Source organism: Manis pentadactyla, chromosome 9 (genome assembly GCF_030020395.1).
Source record: "Manis pentadactyla isolate mManPen7 chromosome 9, mManPen7.hap1, whole genome shotgun sequence".
In the NCBI taxonomy this organism is placed as follows: domain Eukaryota; kingdom Metazoa; phylum Chordata; class Mammalia; order Pholidota; family Manidae; genus Manis; species Manis pentadactyla.
In genome coordinates, this window is record NC_080027.1 from 47,925,047 (window position 1) to 47,941,112 (window position 16,066).

Below are 16,066 nucleotides of genomic sequence, written 5' to 3' on the forward strand. Positions count from 1 at the left end.
CTAATCTACTGGAGTCATGGGTCAATTTGATAATCTGATAAAATCTTTGTTTTCAGACAAACAGTGATTTCTATGTACAAATAGTACTTTGTATAACTTTGAACCTATTCAGGAGCCCGTCTGATCTGCTGAAGCCAGTCTATGGGCTGCAGTGGGGTGCCCCTGGCCAGGCCGGTCTCCCAGGCGAGGCGGTGCAGCCATGGGTTTGCCTTGCCAGCATCATGACAGGGCCACACCTGGGCCAGCTGACACCTGGCACCTGGGTTTGTGTGTGCAAAGGTGCTTGCAGCCCCTATATCCATCGCATCTCACTCAGCCTGCCAGCCACACACATGTCCTGCTCCTAGGTCTTTGGGAGTCATTTTGTGGAGTTTTGAGCTGAATTAGAGTACAAATGTTCTTTGGTGTTTAAGAAGGAAGAAAGAAAGAAGAGCTGAGGTAAGAATTGCTACCTCTGAGGATACCATAAAGATACGTCAAGAGTTTTAGTTTTGTATGGATTCCTCCTTCCCTCCCTTCTCTCCTTTCCCTCTCTCTCCCCCAACCCCATTCATGGCATGTGAGTTGAGCCAATAGATGAAACTGGCCCTGTCTCTTCCTCTTTGAGTCGAACATCTTTACCCTGAGAAAATAAACCTTCAAGACTCATTCTCTCCAAGTAGAATTTTTGGCTTATTTTATCAGTCTTACCATTTGAGCCTCATTCTTTCAAAGACTGTTTCTGTTCTTACTGTGTGCCATCGTGCCAGGCACAGAAGACGGAGGAGTGACGCAGGACCCAGACTGACATCCTCCAGTCCAGGGCAGTGACAGACATGTAATCAGCAGCTGTGGTTCAGGACAGCGGGCAGGTGGTGGAGTGGGAAGCAGTGGGCGCCGCTGCAGCCGGCTCCCCGTGGGCAGGCTGGGAGGCAGCGGCTTGGCCACCTCATTCCCTCTCACACCAGAACCTACTGAAGGGCACGGAGCCCATCCAGGGGGAGCAGGAGCTGGGACTGCGCCTCTCCCTGCCCAGGCTGCAGATCAGCTCTCTTGCCTCATCCTGCCTGGAGCCGCAGGAACACCTTTACCCCTTACCGTGCAGTAATTTAGTTGCCCAGGGCGGGAAGTCGCTTTCATTTGCTTTGGATGCTGGACAAATGTTGACCAAACACATTTTTTTTCATTCAACTTCCCCAGACTTTTAGACAGGAAAAATAAATAAAAAGGCCTATGTACCCCTGCCACGTTAGAGACAGTCTTCACTAACCCATCCTATCATCATTCTAGTCAGGGAACTTCAGCCGGGTGGGCCCCGGCGAGGCTCTGAAACTGGGCCAGAGGCAAGAAGGGTCTAGAGCTCAGCGTGTGGGCAGCAGAGCCTGCTTTTATTCTTTGGCCTCTGATCTGGGTGTGTCTCCAGGAATGTGCTCCTCCCGGTCCTCCTCCTCCTTGTACCAGCTGCTCGCCAGAGCACCAGGCTGCCTGTGATCTCTGGGCTGGGCCAGCTTACTGGGGACTGTGCTCCTAGGTGTGTTTCTGCTCTGTCTTTCGGGTCCTGCTCCTGGGCTGTGGTGAATGCTGATGCCGGGCTGAGGGACACACCAGCACCCAGGAGAGCCATCTCCTCAGGCCAGGAATTCCAGGAAACCCTGGGGATCCTTGAGGGCACCAGGAAGCCCCTCCCAGTTACAAGATGTGTGTCTGAAAGTCCTTTATGGCAGCGGAGCTCAGAACCCTTGCATGTGACCACAGTTCCTGCTGTACCCACATCAAGGATCACTTCTGAAATCAGAGACAAAGGCCACAGGTTAAGAGCTGAGCAAGGGAGAAAAGCTGTTTTTAGGTGAGCTCTCAGAGGAGATGGGAGTGTGAGGAGGTGCAAAGCAGTATCTGGGGAGTGCCGGAGAGGCCACCCTGGGAAGCCGGCATGTGAACTGCCAGTAGGAAAACAGACACAGCTCCCGTCTCTGCCAGCTACTGCCTTCCCCAGGCTCCTAGCCGGAACACTCCCTAAATCTTCTGGACGTGTGAAGTGGCCTCACCTTCCCCTCCCTGGCTTATGCAGCAGCTAGTCTGGGGCAGGGGACAGCCAATGAGGCAGGTCTGGGACATAGACACTGTATCCCATACCTGTGCAGAGTGCAGCCCCTGGGAGCCCTGCAGGGGGGCTTCCAGCAGCTCTGAGCCAGCAGTTCGCCTGTTGTGGATGGTGCCACCAGTGCCAGGGACAGCAAACACCCAGCAGGGCCAAGAACCCAGACTGGAGCTGGTTCTGAGTCTGTTCTTTTTTGGAAACTACAGTCTTCCCTCAGGGCACAGGCCGATGCTCGCCTGGAAGAGGGGTAGGCGTGGGCTTCAGGGTGGGGTCAGGCTGTGTGTGGGAACCAGCAGCTTCTCCAAGAGCCACACTTATTTTTAGTCTTCTCCCCAGTCCCAAATAAACTGAGAGCAGCTGGGAGCCTGGGGTAAATGCAGAGTGGAGCAGAGACAGGAAATCAGGGTCTGTCGGTAATGAGTTCCAGCCACTCCAGAAAGGGGAAGCCAGACAAGGAATTTTCTTCAGGACTGTTTCCCTCTGGCAGGCTCCGGTATTATCACCGAAAAGAATGTTCCTGTGTGTGTGTGTGTGTGTGTGTGTGTTTACAGCTCCTGTCTGTCTCTTCCCCCCTACCTTTTGCTAGGTTTGATTGCTCGCAGGCTGAGTCCCAGGGCTGGTGGCTGTGGGGTGTGGTGGGGGCGGATACTGGAGTAGCACAGTCTGGTCTGAGCCGCTGTGTATCTGAAACTGTTTAGGGAAAGGCTGAAGGACACGGGCCAGGGAAGTGGGGAAATTTGAACACAGCTTGACGTTCCCGAGGGGGAGGCGGCAGGGGCAGAGGCCAGAAAAAGGGCTTTCTCTACCAAGAAATGTAACTGCTGACATGGGTGCCCAGCATGGATGGGGACATTGATGTTTACAAGCATTTTGCATGGCTGAAGAGGGTAAGTGGCTGGCTGCTTTTGTCTGGGTCTGAGTGGAGATGAGTGTGGGGAGAGGCACTTGGGGGGGGGGTGCTGTGGGGGGAGGTATTTGTCTGATGAAGCCCAGTTGTGGCCAAGTTCTCCATGAGATTCTAATTATAGACAATAGGGGAGAAACGAGTCAGCGGTCTTTGTTTCTCTGACATTCTGGTGAATGAGCCTGTGTACAGAAAGGCAAGAATGGAGTGAGGAAAGTTAGTTATTTTAACTTTGGTACTTAAGCAGTTGGAGGCCCACACACTGGGACCAGAGAACGTGTCTACCGCCTTTGCTTTTGAGGACACAGGAGGCTGCTGCCTTCCTGGTGCACTGAATTTAGACGTTGCTGAACTCAGTCTCCGCTCTGGTGTCACCGGCATGGAGAGTGAGCCTGCCGTCAGCCCAGTGCCTCCGTTTCCAGAGGCAGGCCCTTCTACTGGCTCTAAGGCCACGGCTTTGGCTTCCAAGTTGTTCGTGCCCTTTCTCTGGTGGACGATGTGAGTGTGTCATGTGGTGAGTGAGGAACGAATGGCTGCTGGGGCTGGAGTAGTTTTATGCTCACACTTGGTCTCTTGCCTCCCTGGTGACCGTGTTTAAACGGGCTAAGCTGGGTGTCCATTTACTTTCACACCAAGGCTGAATGTCTCTCAGCAGCAGGAAGGGTAAAAGCAGCTGACAGATGAGTGATCTGACATTGTAGCTGGGGAAGAACAGGAGGGACAGGAAGTGTCCAGCTTGGAAGGCTGCCCACCCCAGCATCCAAACCCTGGGCCTGCACCCTCTGTGGTGCACGATCAGCAAGCAGATTTGAGTTCTGGGTGCGGGGTGTCCAGTGGTGAGCAAAGCAGGGCAAGTCTCTGCTCTTGCGGTGCTTCCATCTCATGCAGGAGATGGAGGTTAAGTGGTCCCAATAAACCCCAGATTACAAACTGAATGTGCATCGAGGAAGAAGAACATTTGTGGATAGCCATCATGGGGGCTCCTGATGGATGAGAAGGAGCAGCCAGGGGCTCCATTTGAGGAAGTGACACCTCATTGAAACCTGAAAGAGAAGTAGGAACACGTCAGGTGAAAAATGGGGTGAAGAACATTCCAGGCAAAGGGGATAGTTTGTACAAAGGTCCTAAAGCAAGAGAGAGTGGGCAGGGTTCAAGGCTGAGAGCCACTGTGGATGCCAGATCAATGGGGCAGTGGGGGCTGTGGTAAGGTTGTGCTGTATATACCAGGGGACTTGTAGCAGGGAAGTGACACAGGATACATTGGAGGATCCAGTTTTTATTTTAAGAAAGTCATGCTAGCTGTGATATGGTGTGTGGCAGGCTGTGTTGCAAAAAGTAAGGCTGCTGAACAGAATTAGAGACACTTGAGGGCTTGGGATCAGCTAGTACAAAGCTCTCATTTAACAAAGCCCGAGAGAGGCTAAGAACCTCGTGTCTCTTAGTGTTGTATCGGCAGCCTGATCTTGAACTCTGTTCTCTGTCTCCCAGTCCAGTTCTCTTTGCTTATCTCTTTTGCCAAATATCTAGAAAATGTTTGGTTTAGCACCCAGGGGAAGTCCTGTGTGTGCTTGACCCCTGCTCAGCTTTGGGATGGGGGCATTACAGCCAGCAAAGAACACGCTGAGGTGCCCAGACGCTTTGGCAAAGGCTTTTGCACCCATCGTCTTAAGCATTTAAAAAGCCACATTGTGGAGATATGGGAGAAATAGGTGAGAAGAGTGCTTCCTGTCACTTAGTCTTTATTTTCTGGTATCCAAAATGAAGCGTTTTAACTAGGCGGCCCTCCAGCTGTGGTGTGCCTGGGACTGTTGGCGCTACATCCCAGCTGCTGGGCGGATGTAACTCTGCACCTTGGGCAGCTCTGTCTGGAGGAGCTAACTCTGTAAGAGGCCCTTTCTGTCCTGAGATCTGGGCTGTGAGCTCTGGCTCCCGGGGGCATTTGGAAGTCTGCAGAGGAAAGCTCTAAGCAAGGAGACTTGAGAGCCACCCAGGATGACTCATAGCAAAACAGCTATTTTTCCTCTACTTTTAGAATTTTAAGAGCATTAAAAAAAGAGCAAAGCACAAAGTATTGGACATGTCATTGGCAGTATAATCAGAGCATCTTTCTGTTCTCTCCCTCAAACACTACTGCCAGATTCTTTTTAAAATCCTCTTTAAAAAAAAAATCCCCTTTCCTCCTGTAACCCTGATCATAAGCCCGGAGGACTTGCCTTAGTCTGAAAGAGCAAACCCAGGCTCTTCTGCCTGCTTGGCCTTTGAAACCTTTTGCAGCCTGGCCTCAACTTACCGTTTTCATTTTCCTTATACCCATTCTGATGAGTTCCAAAGTAAACTTTTTCTGAGCTTGTGCCCCAGTGTCATCCTCTCTAATTCCCAGCTGCTTCATCTGGCTCCATCAAGGTCCTTTTTTATCAGTCCTTTGCTGACCTTGTCCCTGTACTGGGCTCCTTCAGCACGGGTCTCCATAGCCTCCTGTCCACCCGGCACCCCCACCCCTTTCACGTGCTTCCTCAGGTCAAGGAGGCTTGGAAGCAGGTTTCTCTTGGCCCAGAGTTTTAAAGGTAGGAACACGGTTTCCTGCACCTTCCCATACAGAGGGGATGGTTCTAGAAGAAGAGGTACCTGGATGAGGTGTAACGAGGCATCAAGAGATGCCTGATAAGGTGCACAGTTTAGGAGTCTTTGCCCTTTGACCAGTCCAAGAAGGCAGTCCCTTGGAGCGAGACCTTTGGGAGCAATGAGGGAGATGCCTGTGGCCTGGGAAGCCCTGAGCTAGAAGGCAAGCATTTGTTTAGAAAAGAGACATTGTTTCATGGTCTCCAGGGGATGGGATACATTATGGACTGTCACGGCTAAGAACATGCAGGCCTGGGTTGGAATCTTGGCTTTGCCACCCTTACTAGCTTTGTGATCTTAGGGAGATTACCTCAAACCCTGGGTTTTTTTCATTTATAAAATAAAGATAATAGTGCCTGCCGTATACAGGATTTGTAAGGTCAGGTAAGATGATGTGTGTAAAATGTGTAGCATAGTACCATGCACATCAGAAACATTCAGTAAGAGCTGTCTGCTGGTGGCCATGGCCAGGAAGGGGACAACTGCAAGAGGAACCGATGGGGGATCGGTTGTGCTCTCTCCAAGAAGTGCATCTTAGGCCACTCAGTCCTTCAGCTCTAGCCCCCTTCCCACATTCCAGGTCGAAGTCTTAAACCAAAGACCTAGAAAGAGACAGCTGTGAGCTGCCCCACCATGAGTAACCAGAGGCCACTGCATCTGCTGAGTGAAGGCTGATCAGGGCTGGTCCTTCAGCTCTTTCTCTATTGGAGAGAGTCCAGGGACAAGGTAATCTTCTGCCACAAGCATCAAAAGGGCCTCTGCCCCTCAGCTGTTTGGTTCCTGACTGGCAAACAGCTCACACCTGCCCTGCTTTGAGATCAGCGGATCCTACCCACATAGTCATCAAAGAACTTCTAAAAATAACTCCAAGCAGGCAGGGTCTGTGGGGCCCACCCACTGCCCTCTGAGCAGAAATTTGTTTTCTCAGAGAACAGAAATCCCAGCACAGTCAGCATCTTCAAACTGCTGCCAGCTTCTAATACTCTCAGGTTTAAGCCAAATTCCCAGAGTCGCAAAGAACTTGGTAACACCATGAATTCCCCATGCAGTTGACTTGGGTTCTGCAGTGGAATGTGGAGTGAACTCATGCTGCTATTGTGAGACTTCATTCTGTGTCATCTGGTGTTCAAATGGTTCCTCTAGCAGCTGGGCCACTTGGGTCAAAAGAGCTGCAAAGACACACAGACACACAGGCATCTCCACTCCAGACATTGACTTGCCTGTGCTCAGGCCGGCCTGCAGTGAAACTGGGGCAGTCAGAGCAGCTTTTACAGCTTCACTGGCTAAATTGGATCCCTGATCCAACTCCTTGTGTTCATATTTCAGCTCTTTGTGGCCTTGGACAATTGATTTAACCTCCCTGGTATTCAATTTCCATAACTGTAAATTATAGATAAGTAATTCAGGGTATGTAAAGTGCATAAAAAATGCTTTGTGTTAGTTACGGTGGGGACGACCTCATCCACAACCAACTGCCTCTGATTACCGCAGACCTATGCGCCCAACCTTGATTCTGCACAGAGAGGTTTCTCAAGGCCACAAGGAGAATGACAGTGGGGATGGTTATTCAAGGGTTCTAGCTGTCCATAGTTTCTTTAGGTACATCCCATTTTTAGCCAACGCACCCACGTGCCCATCCATCATATTCCCCAGAATAATTTAGGAGCTCAGATTCTACCATCTGTGACCTCTCACATCTGTGACTCCTGTCTGCCAGCCCCTGTGAGAGGCCCGCAGGCCTCGTTTCCAGCAGGCTTTAACCAAGTGGTATCACACCAGGGTCAGTTGCTGGACAGCTGTGCCAGAGCAGCGCAGCCGGTGATAGTTCCGTGGGCTGGCTGCTGTGCTGGGCATCCCTCATTCTTCCCCTCCACCCTCTGTATCAGCTCTTTAACACCTTTCTGTTATCCCCAAGCTCATACTCCCCTCTCAACCAACATCGTCACTTACTTCAGTGGGACAAAAAAAGCCACACATAGCTGAATCTCTCATCTTCCCTCCCCTGCACCATGAAATGTAACTGTTCACAGCCATCATTCTGCATCTGCTCTGGTTCAGGGCCAAGGGTCATCCCAGGCTCCCACCCTCCTGACCCAGTGTGGCCACCTCCTCTTGTTCCCCTGATTGTTTCTTCTCTGAGCTCTGCCCTGCTCACCTGCCCCTTGTCCTTGGCAGAAAACACTTCTCCTCAACTCTTAGGAAAAAACAGATCAAAACTGTTCTTGATTCCGTACTCACCTCTCTATGCTGCTTTATAACTTCCCTTCCCTCCACCATCAGGAATCCCGAAAGCCATCTAAAAAGTCACCATTTCTACTCATTCCTTGTCACTCCCCAACGTATTATACACTGGCTTTGCCTTTCATCTTTCAAAGACATCGTCCAAATTTCTTCAGTAATGTTCTTACTGCCTTTAGTTCCTGGCAACTTTTCCCATCCATTTTTTTTCCTGGAATTCATTCCCATTTGGGAATCTTGTAGAGTTAGTGGCATTCCTGTGACCAAGGACCAGCTCTTTGCTTTGGTCCTCACCTGATCCCATATTTCCCACCCATGCCTCGCTCTTCTCATGCTTATTTGATTGTTGGCTCCTCAGATAGAAGGGCCAGGCAATCCGAGAGGCAGGCACCAGGCTGTTTGCTTCTAATGCCTCCAGGTGAGCCGACACAGTCACAGCGTCCCCTCACCCCTGCCCCAGTGTCTGATGCTGCCCCTCTCTGTCTGCGAAGTGTTTTCAATAATAATGAGTCAGGGTTTCTTTCGGAGCTGGAAAGATGAGGAAAGAGCACCACCCAAAGAGCCTCCTGTTCGTACTATCCTCAGCAGTGCTTCCATCACAAGACAACTGCACACATAGAGATACCGCTTCTCCTACAGCCCAGTGCTGTCAGGCCCTTGTGCATCCAGCCACCTGAACTTTGCAGGGACTAAGCTTATCCACAGCTAAATTTTGGAACAAGATCTTGGTAAATCAGATGAATTTCTCTTGCTCCAAATTCTGCTCCCCAGGATGGTCATTTAGGAGTCTTCATGTGCAGCACATCCATTCCTTGGTTGGAGATCTCACAGAGAGTCTTCAAGGTATCCTTTGTTTCTGTGTTAGTTCTGGGAAACCAGAATGTCTGAAGGGCTGTGATTGTTGTGGCTTCATGGATAGCCTGGCTGTATCGGGAGGACTCTTTCTACAGACGTTGGTGCTCCCATCGTCCTAGGGGAGTTCCTGCAGAGCTTTCAGGACTCCATCATTCAAGTGGTGACTCCGCTATGAAGTCTCTCCCTTGAAGGTATAATCAGGTCATCCCTCCCCTGTGCCACTGCTGCTGGCTTATTCTGTGACAGTATTTAGCACATCTCATTGTAAGACTACTGAGCTTTTTGAGAGCAGGGAACTGAATCATTTGTTTAGCCTGGAGAGTGGCACTTCATAGATGTTCAGGAATATTTTAATCATTCAGTGGATAAATTAATGAAGTATAATTACACGAACATTGGTTGATCAAGCTATTTAACTTGTTCTTTATAAACTTTGCTCTTCCCCAAAAGTGGACACTGACAATACCACCAGAAGCACTTAACCTCCCCTTGTATATAATTGAAACTAAGAGTTGGAAGGCAGAAGGAGGCTCGGGTCAGGACAGGATCTCTCTTCTTGGGCTCCTGGTAGCTAAGGATCTGATTATTGCATTACACACTGCAGCTGGAAGAAACTTCCTTAACTCTGTGTCAAAGTCAGCAGATTGGCTTGACTGTTCCTCACCCAGAAAAAGTGGAACAGGTCCTGGTAACAGCCGGCTTTATAGTAACTGCCACAAAACCTGTAAATTCCTTAAGCAAAGAATCTAGGGGTGGTTTTTATTTGCAGGCACCTGCCTATACTGCTTGGTTTCTCTGATGGAGGGTAACCTGAGCCGTGTAACAGGGATTGGCTGTAAGCCTCCATGAACCACTTATTTTTAATTTTTGATTTTTTTTTGGCCCCCTTATTTTTAAGGTCTACATTTTCCAAGATTTTAAAAAACTTGGTTATGTGAGTGGTGCTTCTGAGCTTGAAGTACAGCCTTGGTGACTCTGGTAATCTCCCCAGTGCCCAGCAGCTATGGCTCACTTGAAACTGATTTTCTGGGTTGGATAAGATCCCCTTGATCAGGCAGCCTGGAAATACTAAACATTTTCTTTTGTTTTCTTATTCAGCTAAAAACACATGTCATCTACTTTTGAGTAACTAAAGAAGGGGGGAAATATCCCAGAACTTACCCAGGGCAAAGGCTTATTCAGTACATTGTGTTTAAAATCTCAGTGTACTTACAAGCAAGGAGCCCTCCTATAATTTAACATGATCTGACTGGTTGAGACAGTGTATATACTGTGGCCAGGCTCCTGAGTGACCTGGAATCCATAGCTTATTAGAAGCACTGAAGGAAATGTGACTCCCTGTTGAAGACCGCAGACCTTGCTAGCAGAAGGAGGAGGAGGACAGTTGCATTTTGAGGACCCCATGGCAGGAGCCAGGAGAAGCAGCATGATGGCTAGAGCTGTCACAGGAGGCAGCTGACTGCTTTAGAATTTTCCCACACACCCCATGCTTGCATACCAAATGACACCCACATGCGACCTCTTGTCTGCCCCACTTGACCATTCTGGAACCAGCTTTTTCCCCATATTCAGCGAAGTGCAATGCTGATAGGCGGTCACCTGGGACATGCCTGTCAAGGCATGCTGCAGAACTGTCCTCATCCAGCATCCCTGAGAGTACCAGAGCATATGTGGTAGGCACACTGTCCTGGCAGAGGCCAGCCAGGCCGTGAAAGAGTCATACTCCTGGGGATTCTGCACGGCCCCCAGCTGTGGCTTCAAGCACTCGCCCCATTTACAGAAACCTAACATGGCTTTACTGTGGCCAGGCTACAGTGGAGGGACCAGGCCAGGAGTGAGCAAGCATCATGGAATCTGACTAGCCACTAGAGTCAGAGGGTGGTGGCTCTGAGCAGGCTGTCAGGGGTGGTTTAGCTGTAATGCTCATACTCAACCTAAGTTTGACCTGATCTCCAGGTTGGAACAAATAAAAATTTAAGTTTTTATGGTTGGTTATTACTAGCTATTGAAGTTCTCATTATGTTTGTTATAAATATATACATAGCACATAGTACTTACAGAATGTAATAAAATGCTCATAAGGAGGGAAAAATTGTGGCTACGTAGATACGACTCAGAACATGGGCGTCTTTTCAGGGCTAATGGAAAAGCACGCACATCCTCAGCTGTTTGTACCACAGGCATGATTCCAGGGATCTTAACTAACAGTGGGGCGGTGTTGTCACTTAGGCATTTTTTTTTCCTTTCCAGCTTGAGAGTATTTTGGTTATTGTTCCCTTGGGCTGTTTGTACAGATCTTTACAGATACTTCTTAGGTGTCCTGATCAGAAACATTGCCTCATTTTGTTCTCTTGCACAAAAAGCCTGAGTTCATTAGAACTGTCAGTACAAAGGATGAACTGTACTTTGGTCTGTCAGCTTAAACAAAGCCATTTAAATTATTTCCATATTTCCACACTCATTCAAAAACTGTTTATATTACAAAAAGGAAGTAGTAGAGCATTCTGCACTTTTATTCCCACGTATTTTTGTGTTTAATGATCTAACTGACTCTCTGCATTGCTTTGTAAGGTGTGATTTTATGTTTTTAAAGGATGGGAAGGCTGAGATGAGGTGACCTACCTGAGAATACACACAGTCAGTGCACCCCTGCCACCTAGTCATTCCCAACTGTCATTCTACGCCGACCGAAGTTTGTGCCTTCACTAGGAATGTTGGCCATGAATATGGAAGCCCCCCAGAGAGTCCTCATGGGTCCTGTGCCTTGAAGTCCAGATGGGTAGAGGGAACCTGCAGCTCTCAGGGTTTGGGCTTCCAGGCCTGGCATCTTACAGCTGTGTAGGACGTTATTCTTTCAACAGAACTCCTTAAGTGGTTGTTAGGTGGTTTTATGTTCTCATTACCCTTAATTTACTCATTTCCTATTCACCTTACATCATTCAGCCCTATATTAGCTTCCTATGTATGTCTTACTTAATTGTCTTTATTCCACCCCTAACCCCCACACACATACTCTACCTGCACACACCCAGCTGATGCCCGTGGGCCTGTTGCGTCTTGTGGCATTTCCTGTCTTAAACCGTCTTTTTCTTCTCTCTGTGGGAAATTGGTATAAGGCCAACAGGTGTTGGATAGAAAGCCATCCATTCCACACACAAAGGCAACTGGGAGCCTTTTCATCCCCGTACGTCCCACACAAACACTCCTTGTGCCACATCGATCCCCACTGGCCCTTGATGGTAATCCTGGTTTTAACTATAGTTGTCTCAGAACTGGCAATTCTATCTTAAAAGTTGTCAGTTCAGGTCAAGCAATAGTAGGCAGACTTCCTTTGTTTGTAATTAAGTACTATATCCAAATAGCAGGAATTTTCTTGTAAGTCTGTTTCCAAAGGAGTAAATTTCAATTGACTGATGACCCGTTAAGACAAATGCATTAGCCAAAACTTGGCTTGAACCAGTGCAGCAGAGAAGGGACCAATGGGAAGGGCAGGGATATATCGCTGCCTTGAGACAGCATGAACCAGAGACGACAATGCCATTTCTCTCATTTTCTTGACTTTTATGTGTGTTTCCCTGTACGCTGGCTTCATAGCTGACTCCTGCTGTAAACCAACTTCTTCCACATGGAAGAGGATGTGGCCACTGATGACCTCAACCTTCCAGCACAACCACTACTGTTTTAAAAATTCAGAGGAAGGATTCCAGCTTTCCAAGCCTAGATCTGGTAGCTGGGAGGGGTGAGAATATCTCTAAGAAGAGGGCAGCCCTCACTTGAGCCACATGATTACAGTAAAAGTGACAATTCCAGCCTGTTCTGGAACAGACAATAAATTACAGGTTCTGAAGAATTCTTTGTGTTGGTCTTCTCTATTCCTTTTTCTTAGCAAGAGAGCCAGAGGGAAATTGACTAGTCTGTCACAACTAAGGAGAAAATTTCCTTTTGGAGCCTTAATTATCCCCTGATAATCTTATCCCCACGTAAAATGCAACATCCCCCACAATGTGGAAAAGATCTGCAGACTTTATTTTTTGAGTCTGCTAGCATCCAGCTCTCAGGGCATGAGGAACTTAGCCAAGAGTAAACTCCTTCACTCGCACGTGGGCGATGCAGGGGCAGGGCTCAGTTTAGATTAGGCCGGTGTCCTTGTATAGCCCAAAGTGCCCTGTATGTAGACTCTGTCCTTGCTGGAATCTTGCTAGTCAGTCCTGTTCTTCCTGGATCCACAGCCCTTTCTCTGCTGTCTTAGTCACTGAGGCTGATTAACTATCATGATCAACTCCATGCTCTCCAGCTACAGAACACTGCACAGCTGCTGCATCATCCTGCAGCCTCCCTTCCGTTTAGGGTAGGCTTAGGAATAGCTCCACCTTAGGCTGTGGATTGCAGGAGCTGGGTATTAGCCTTGCCCAGCTCCAGCAACAGTAGCATTTGGGGTCTTCTAGAAACAGATCCCTAACTTATAAGAGTCAAGGCACTGTGTTGTCTCTGTTCCTGAGGACTCAGCAACGTCACTCTTAAGGCTTGGGGAAGACCTTGATCTGACAATCGGGCTGATTTTATATTTGCTTCCAGGAGGTCTGGATTTTAGAGGATGGGTGCCTGCATTCAAGACTTTGCTCAGCCTCTTGAGAGCAAAGCTTTGATAGAGGCAAAGGTGGTTTGGCTTCAGTCATCTTGGCTCATATACATACGAGAACAACTCCCTGTCCTGATTCAGTTATGTGCTACAAGAGGGGGAGATGTTGCATTGTGTCTTTCTTCAATTATGGTGCAGGGGGACATGGAAATGTCAGTCTGCAGTTGCTGTTTTGCCGTCACAGAGTACCTAGATCTCTTGATCGCTCACAGTATATTTGGTCACTAACCTAAATTATAGATTCGGGAACAGCGCTGACCATGGGAAGTTTGAATGAGAAGATTCATTTTCCCTCTCACATTTATGGAAATGACCACCAAAACAGAAGAGGAGAAAATCTGATCAAACATACATGTGCCACACGTTAGCACATCAGTCTAGACCACTGTACAACTCTAGCCTAGGAGTTAATATCATTCTTCAAGTAAAAGAGGCCTCTTTGTTATTTATATTCATCAATGGGAAGAGCAACCTTGATAGGGCAGGACAGGGTGGAACTCTTCTTTAAATTCACTTGCCATCCCAGAGTGTGGAGGGGTAGAGACTTAGCATGTAGCATCCTTCAGAATTTGAACTGTCTCCCCTCAGTGGAGTGCCTGCATTGTTCTCTCAGTCTGACTTCGTGTGTGGAGAGCTGGGTGCCTGCTGTACCACCGATTTGCCTAATAGAGAATATGGCCAAGACTTTTCCGAGACTCCCACCTGTGGAGTCACTCAGTATATGATCTCAGTATTGATCCAAGCCTTCCACTGCCACCCTTAGAATTAAGGAAGTAAATATACCCTGTAACAAAATAAGCTCTTGTTAAAGTAAGACAAAATAGAGCTGTGTCCCAACTCTGTAAACACGTCTGAGTAACTGGAATAACATTCCATAACCACGTGCCTTTCATACCCTGTTGATACAGCCATTTTTGTAATCCAAGAATGACATCAGGAAGTGATTGAACCTGTTGCCCAATTACAGGAATAAAGAGTATATACATTTATTCACCCAAACTCAAATCCCCATCTCTGGCTGATGAATATTGGCATTCAACGAGATAATTCTAAAATAATCCTGCTCTTGGCCCTGTTTTCAGATGCTATCCAGGCTCTTCTCCAGGTAGAGGTGGCATTTTATTCTAGCCTGTGCATGTCTAAGAGATTATAGCTTTCTTGAGATGTCAGTCTAACCTAGATTGTGAAGCCATATGGCTCTGCACGTCACAAAAGCAAAGGACTGAGATACTGCAGGCTTCTGTCTGGGACATTATCTCACTTCTGTCTGGGACATTATCTCCATTTCACTGCTTTGTAACACCTTTCTGAAGGTTGCTAGAGAACAGCAGTGATCTTGGTAGACTGTATAAGAGATGGTACCCCGTTTCTCTAGAACAGTGATTTCCAGCAAGGGAGGGACCTTTTTGCCATGAGCATCCCTGTTTTATGGGCCAGTGTGACTGCTGGCAAAGGATGTACCCCTCAAGCCAGTAATGGGACCAAAAGAAATACCAGAAACCACTGTTCTTGGTACTTAAGCAGTGTTTCTAGATTTTAAAATGGGTTTTAACTATTCAAGAAAATAACCATTCTTGTAAGAAGCTCAGATATTATGGTTAAAGTAAAAGCCTGCCCTGATCAAATCTCCCATCTCCAACTTTGTGTAGCCCAGGCACTGCCCCAGAGAGAGCCCTGTCAGGGATTGTTATGTAACCATCCAGATACTTCATGTATTTATTTTCATACATACATCAACACCTATGAAGCTGTACAGTATTCTCTAGTATCACACTGTATGATGCTTTGCATCTTGCTGTTTTCACTATCCGATGTGTCCTGTATTTCCTGGACTGTCCATACAAATTGTCCACAATATGGATGAACCATAGTTTATTTAGCCATTCCTTTATTAAAAGACATTTAGGTTTGGACAGTGGTTTCAAACCTTATTTTAAGTGCATTCTCATAACATCCCAACATAGAAAATAAAATTTATACTTGATCTGCTCCTCAAGTAAGTTATAACAATGGAAGGCTTACTAATTTACTGCATAGTAACTTGGGTAAATGGTCCATTTGTGCCTTATTTGTACACTTTATGCCTCAGTGTATCTTTAAAATGGAGTCAAAATTGTACCCATCTCACAGGATTGTGGGAAGGATTAAAAGAGGTGAGGCAAGGGCTCTAATCAGTGCCTGGCAAATGTTGAACGCTGCTATATATCGACAACATAGTGTGTGGGCCCTATTGTATTGGTTTCCATAGAATTGCTTTGGCATTTGGCCCATATTCCTTAACCTTTGACCTATTTAGAGGGTGTCATAGTAAAGCAGTGAGTTCTACTGGGCTCTGTTTACTGTGAGGATATCATCATGGATGTTGTTTATCCCACTACACAGAGTATCTCTGTGAAAACAAGAGGAGTTTCTCGCTTCCTTACAAATAGTAATATTTCTCCTAGGTAGTTGATTTGATTTTTACCACACTTCACTGGTTCACTGGTCTGTGCATTTTTTAACTCACTGTGCTTCACTTTTTCCAATGGATGCTAGAGTGGGCCCAGATTTTAAAAAATCTACTATTTCATGTGTTATAAACTCGGTGCCATGCACTTGGTGTATTAACATGATGTCAACTTACTTTCTTACTCGTGTCTGTGTGTGAACTAGTAAAAATAGTTACCCTTCAGGGTGATTGGATGGGCAGCCCTTGTATTACAATGAGGAGCTTACCACCCTGCTGACGGAGGCG

At 47.5% G+C, this 16,066-nt stretch overlaps 1 protein-coding gene across 15 annotated transcripts in view; it reads left to right on the forward strand.

Annotated features, from left to right (window-relative positions):
* LOC118914532 (liprin-beta-2) overlaps positions 1-16,066 on the forward strand; it is a 191,505-nt gene that overhangs the window by 107,338 nt on the left and 68,101 nt on the right. Inside the window, exon 1 of one of the 15 annotated variants that reach the window (XM_057507310.1) lies at positions 2,768-2,964. The exons of 13 other annotated variants lie outside the window; for them this stretch is intronic. In XM_057507310.1, the coding sequence (XP_057363293.1) occupies positions 2,917-2,964 (48 nt within the window). In that variant the 5' untranslated portion in view covers positions 2,768-2,916. Of the gene's footprint in view, positions 1-2,767; positions 2,965-16,066 lie in introns of those variants that run through there. One more of the 15 variants, XM_057507309.1, reaches the window with a different exon arrangement.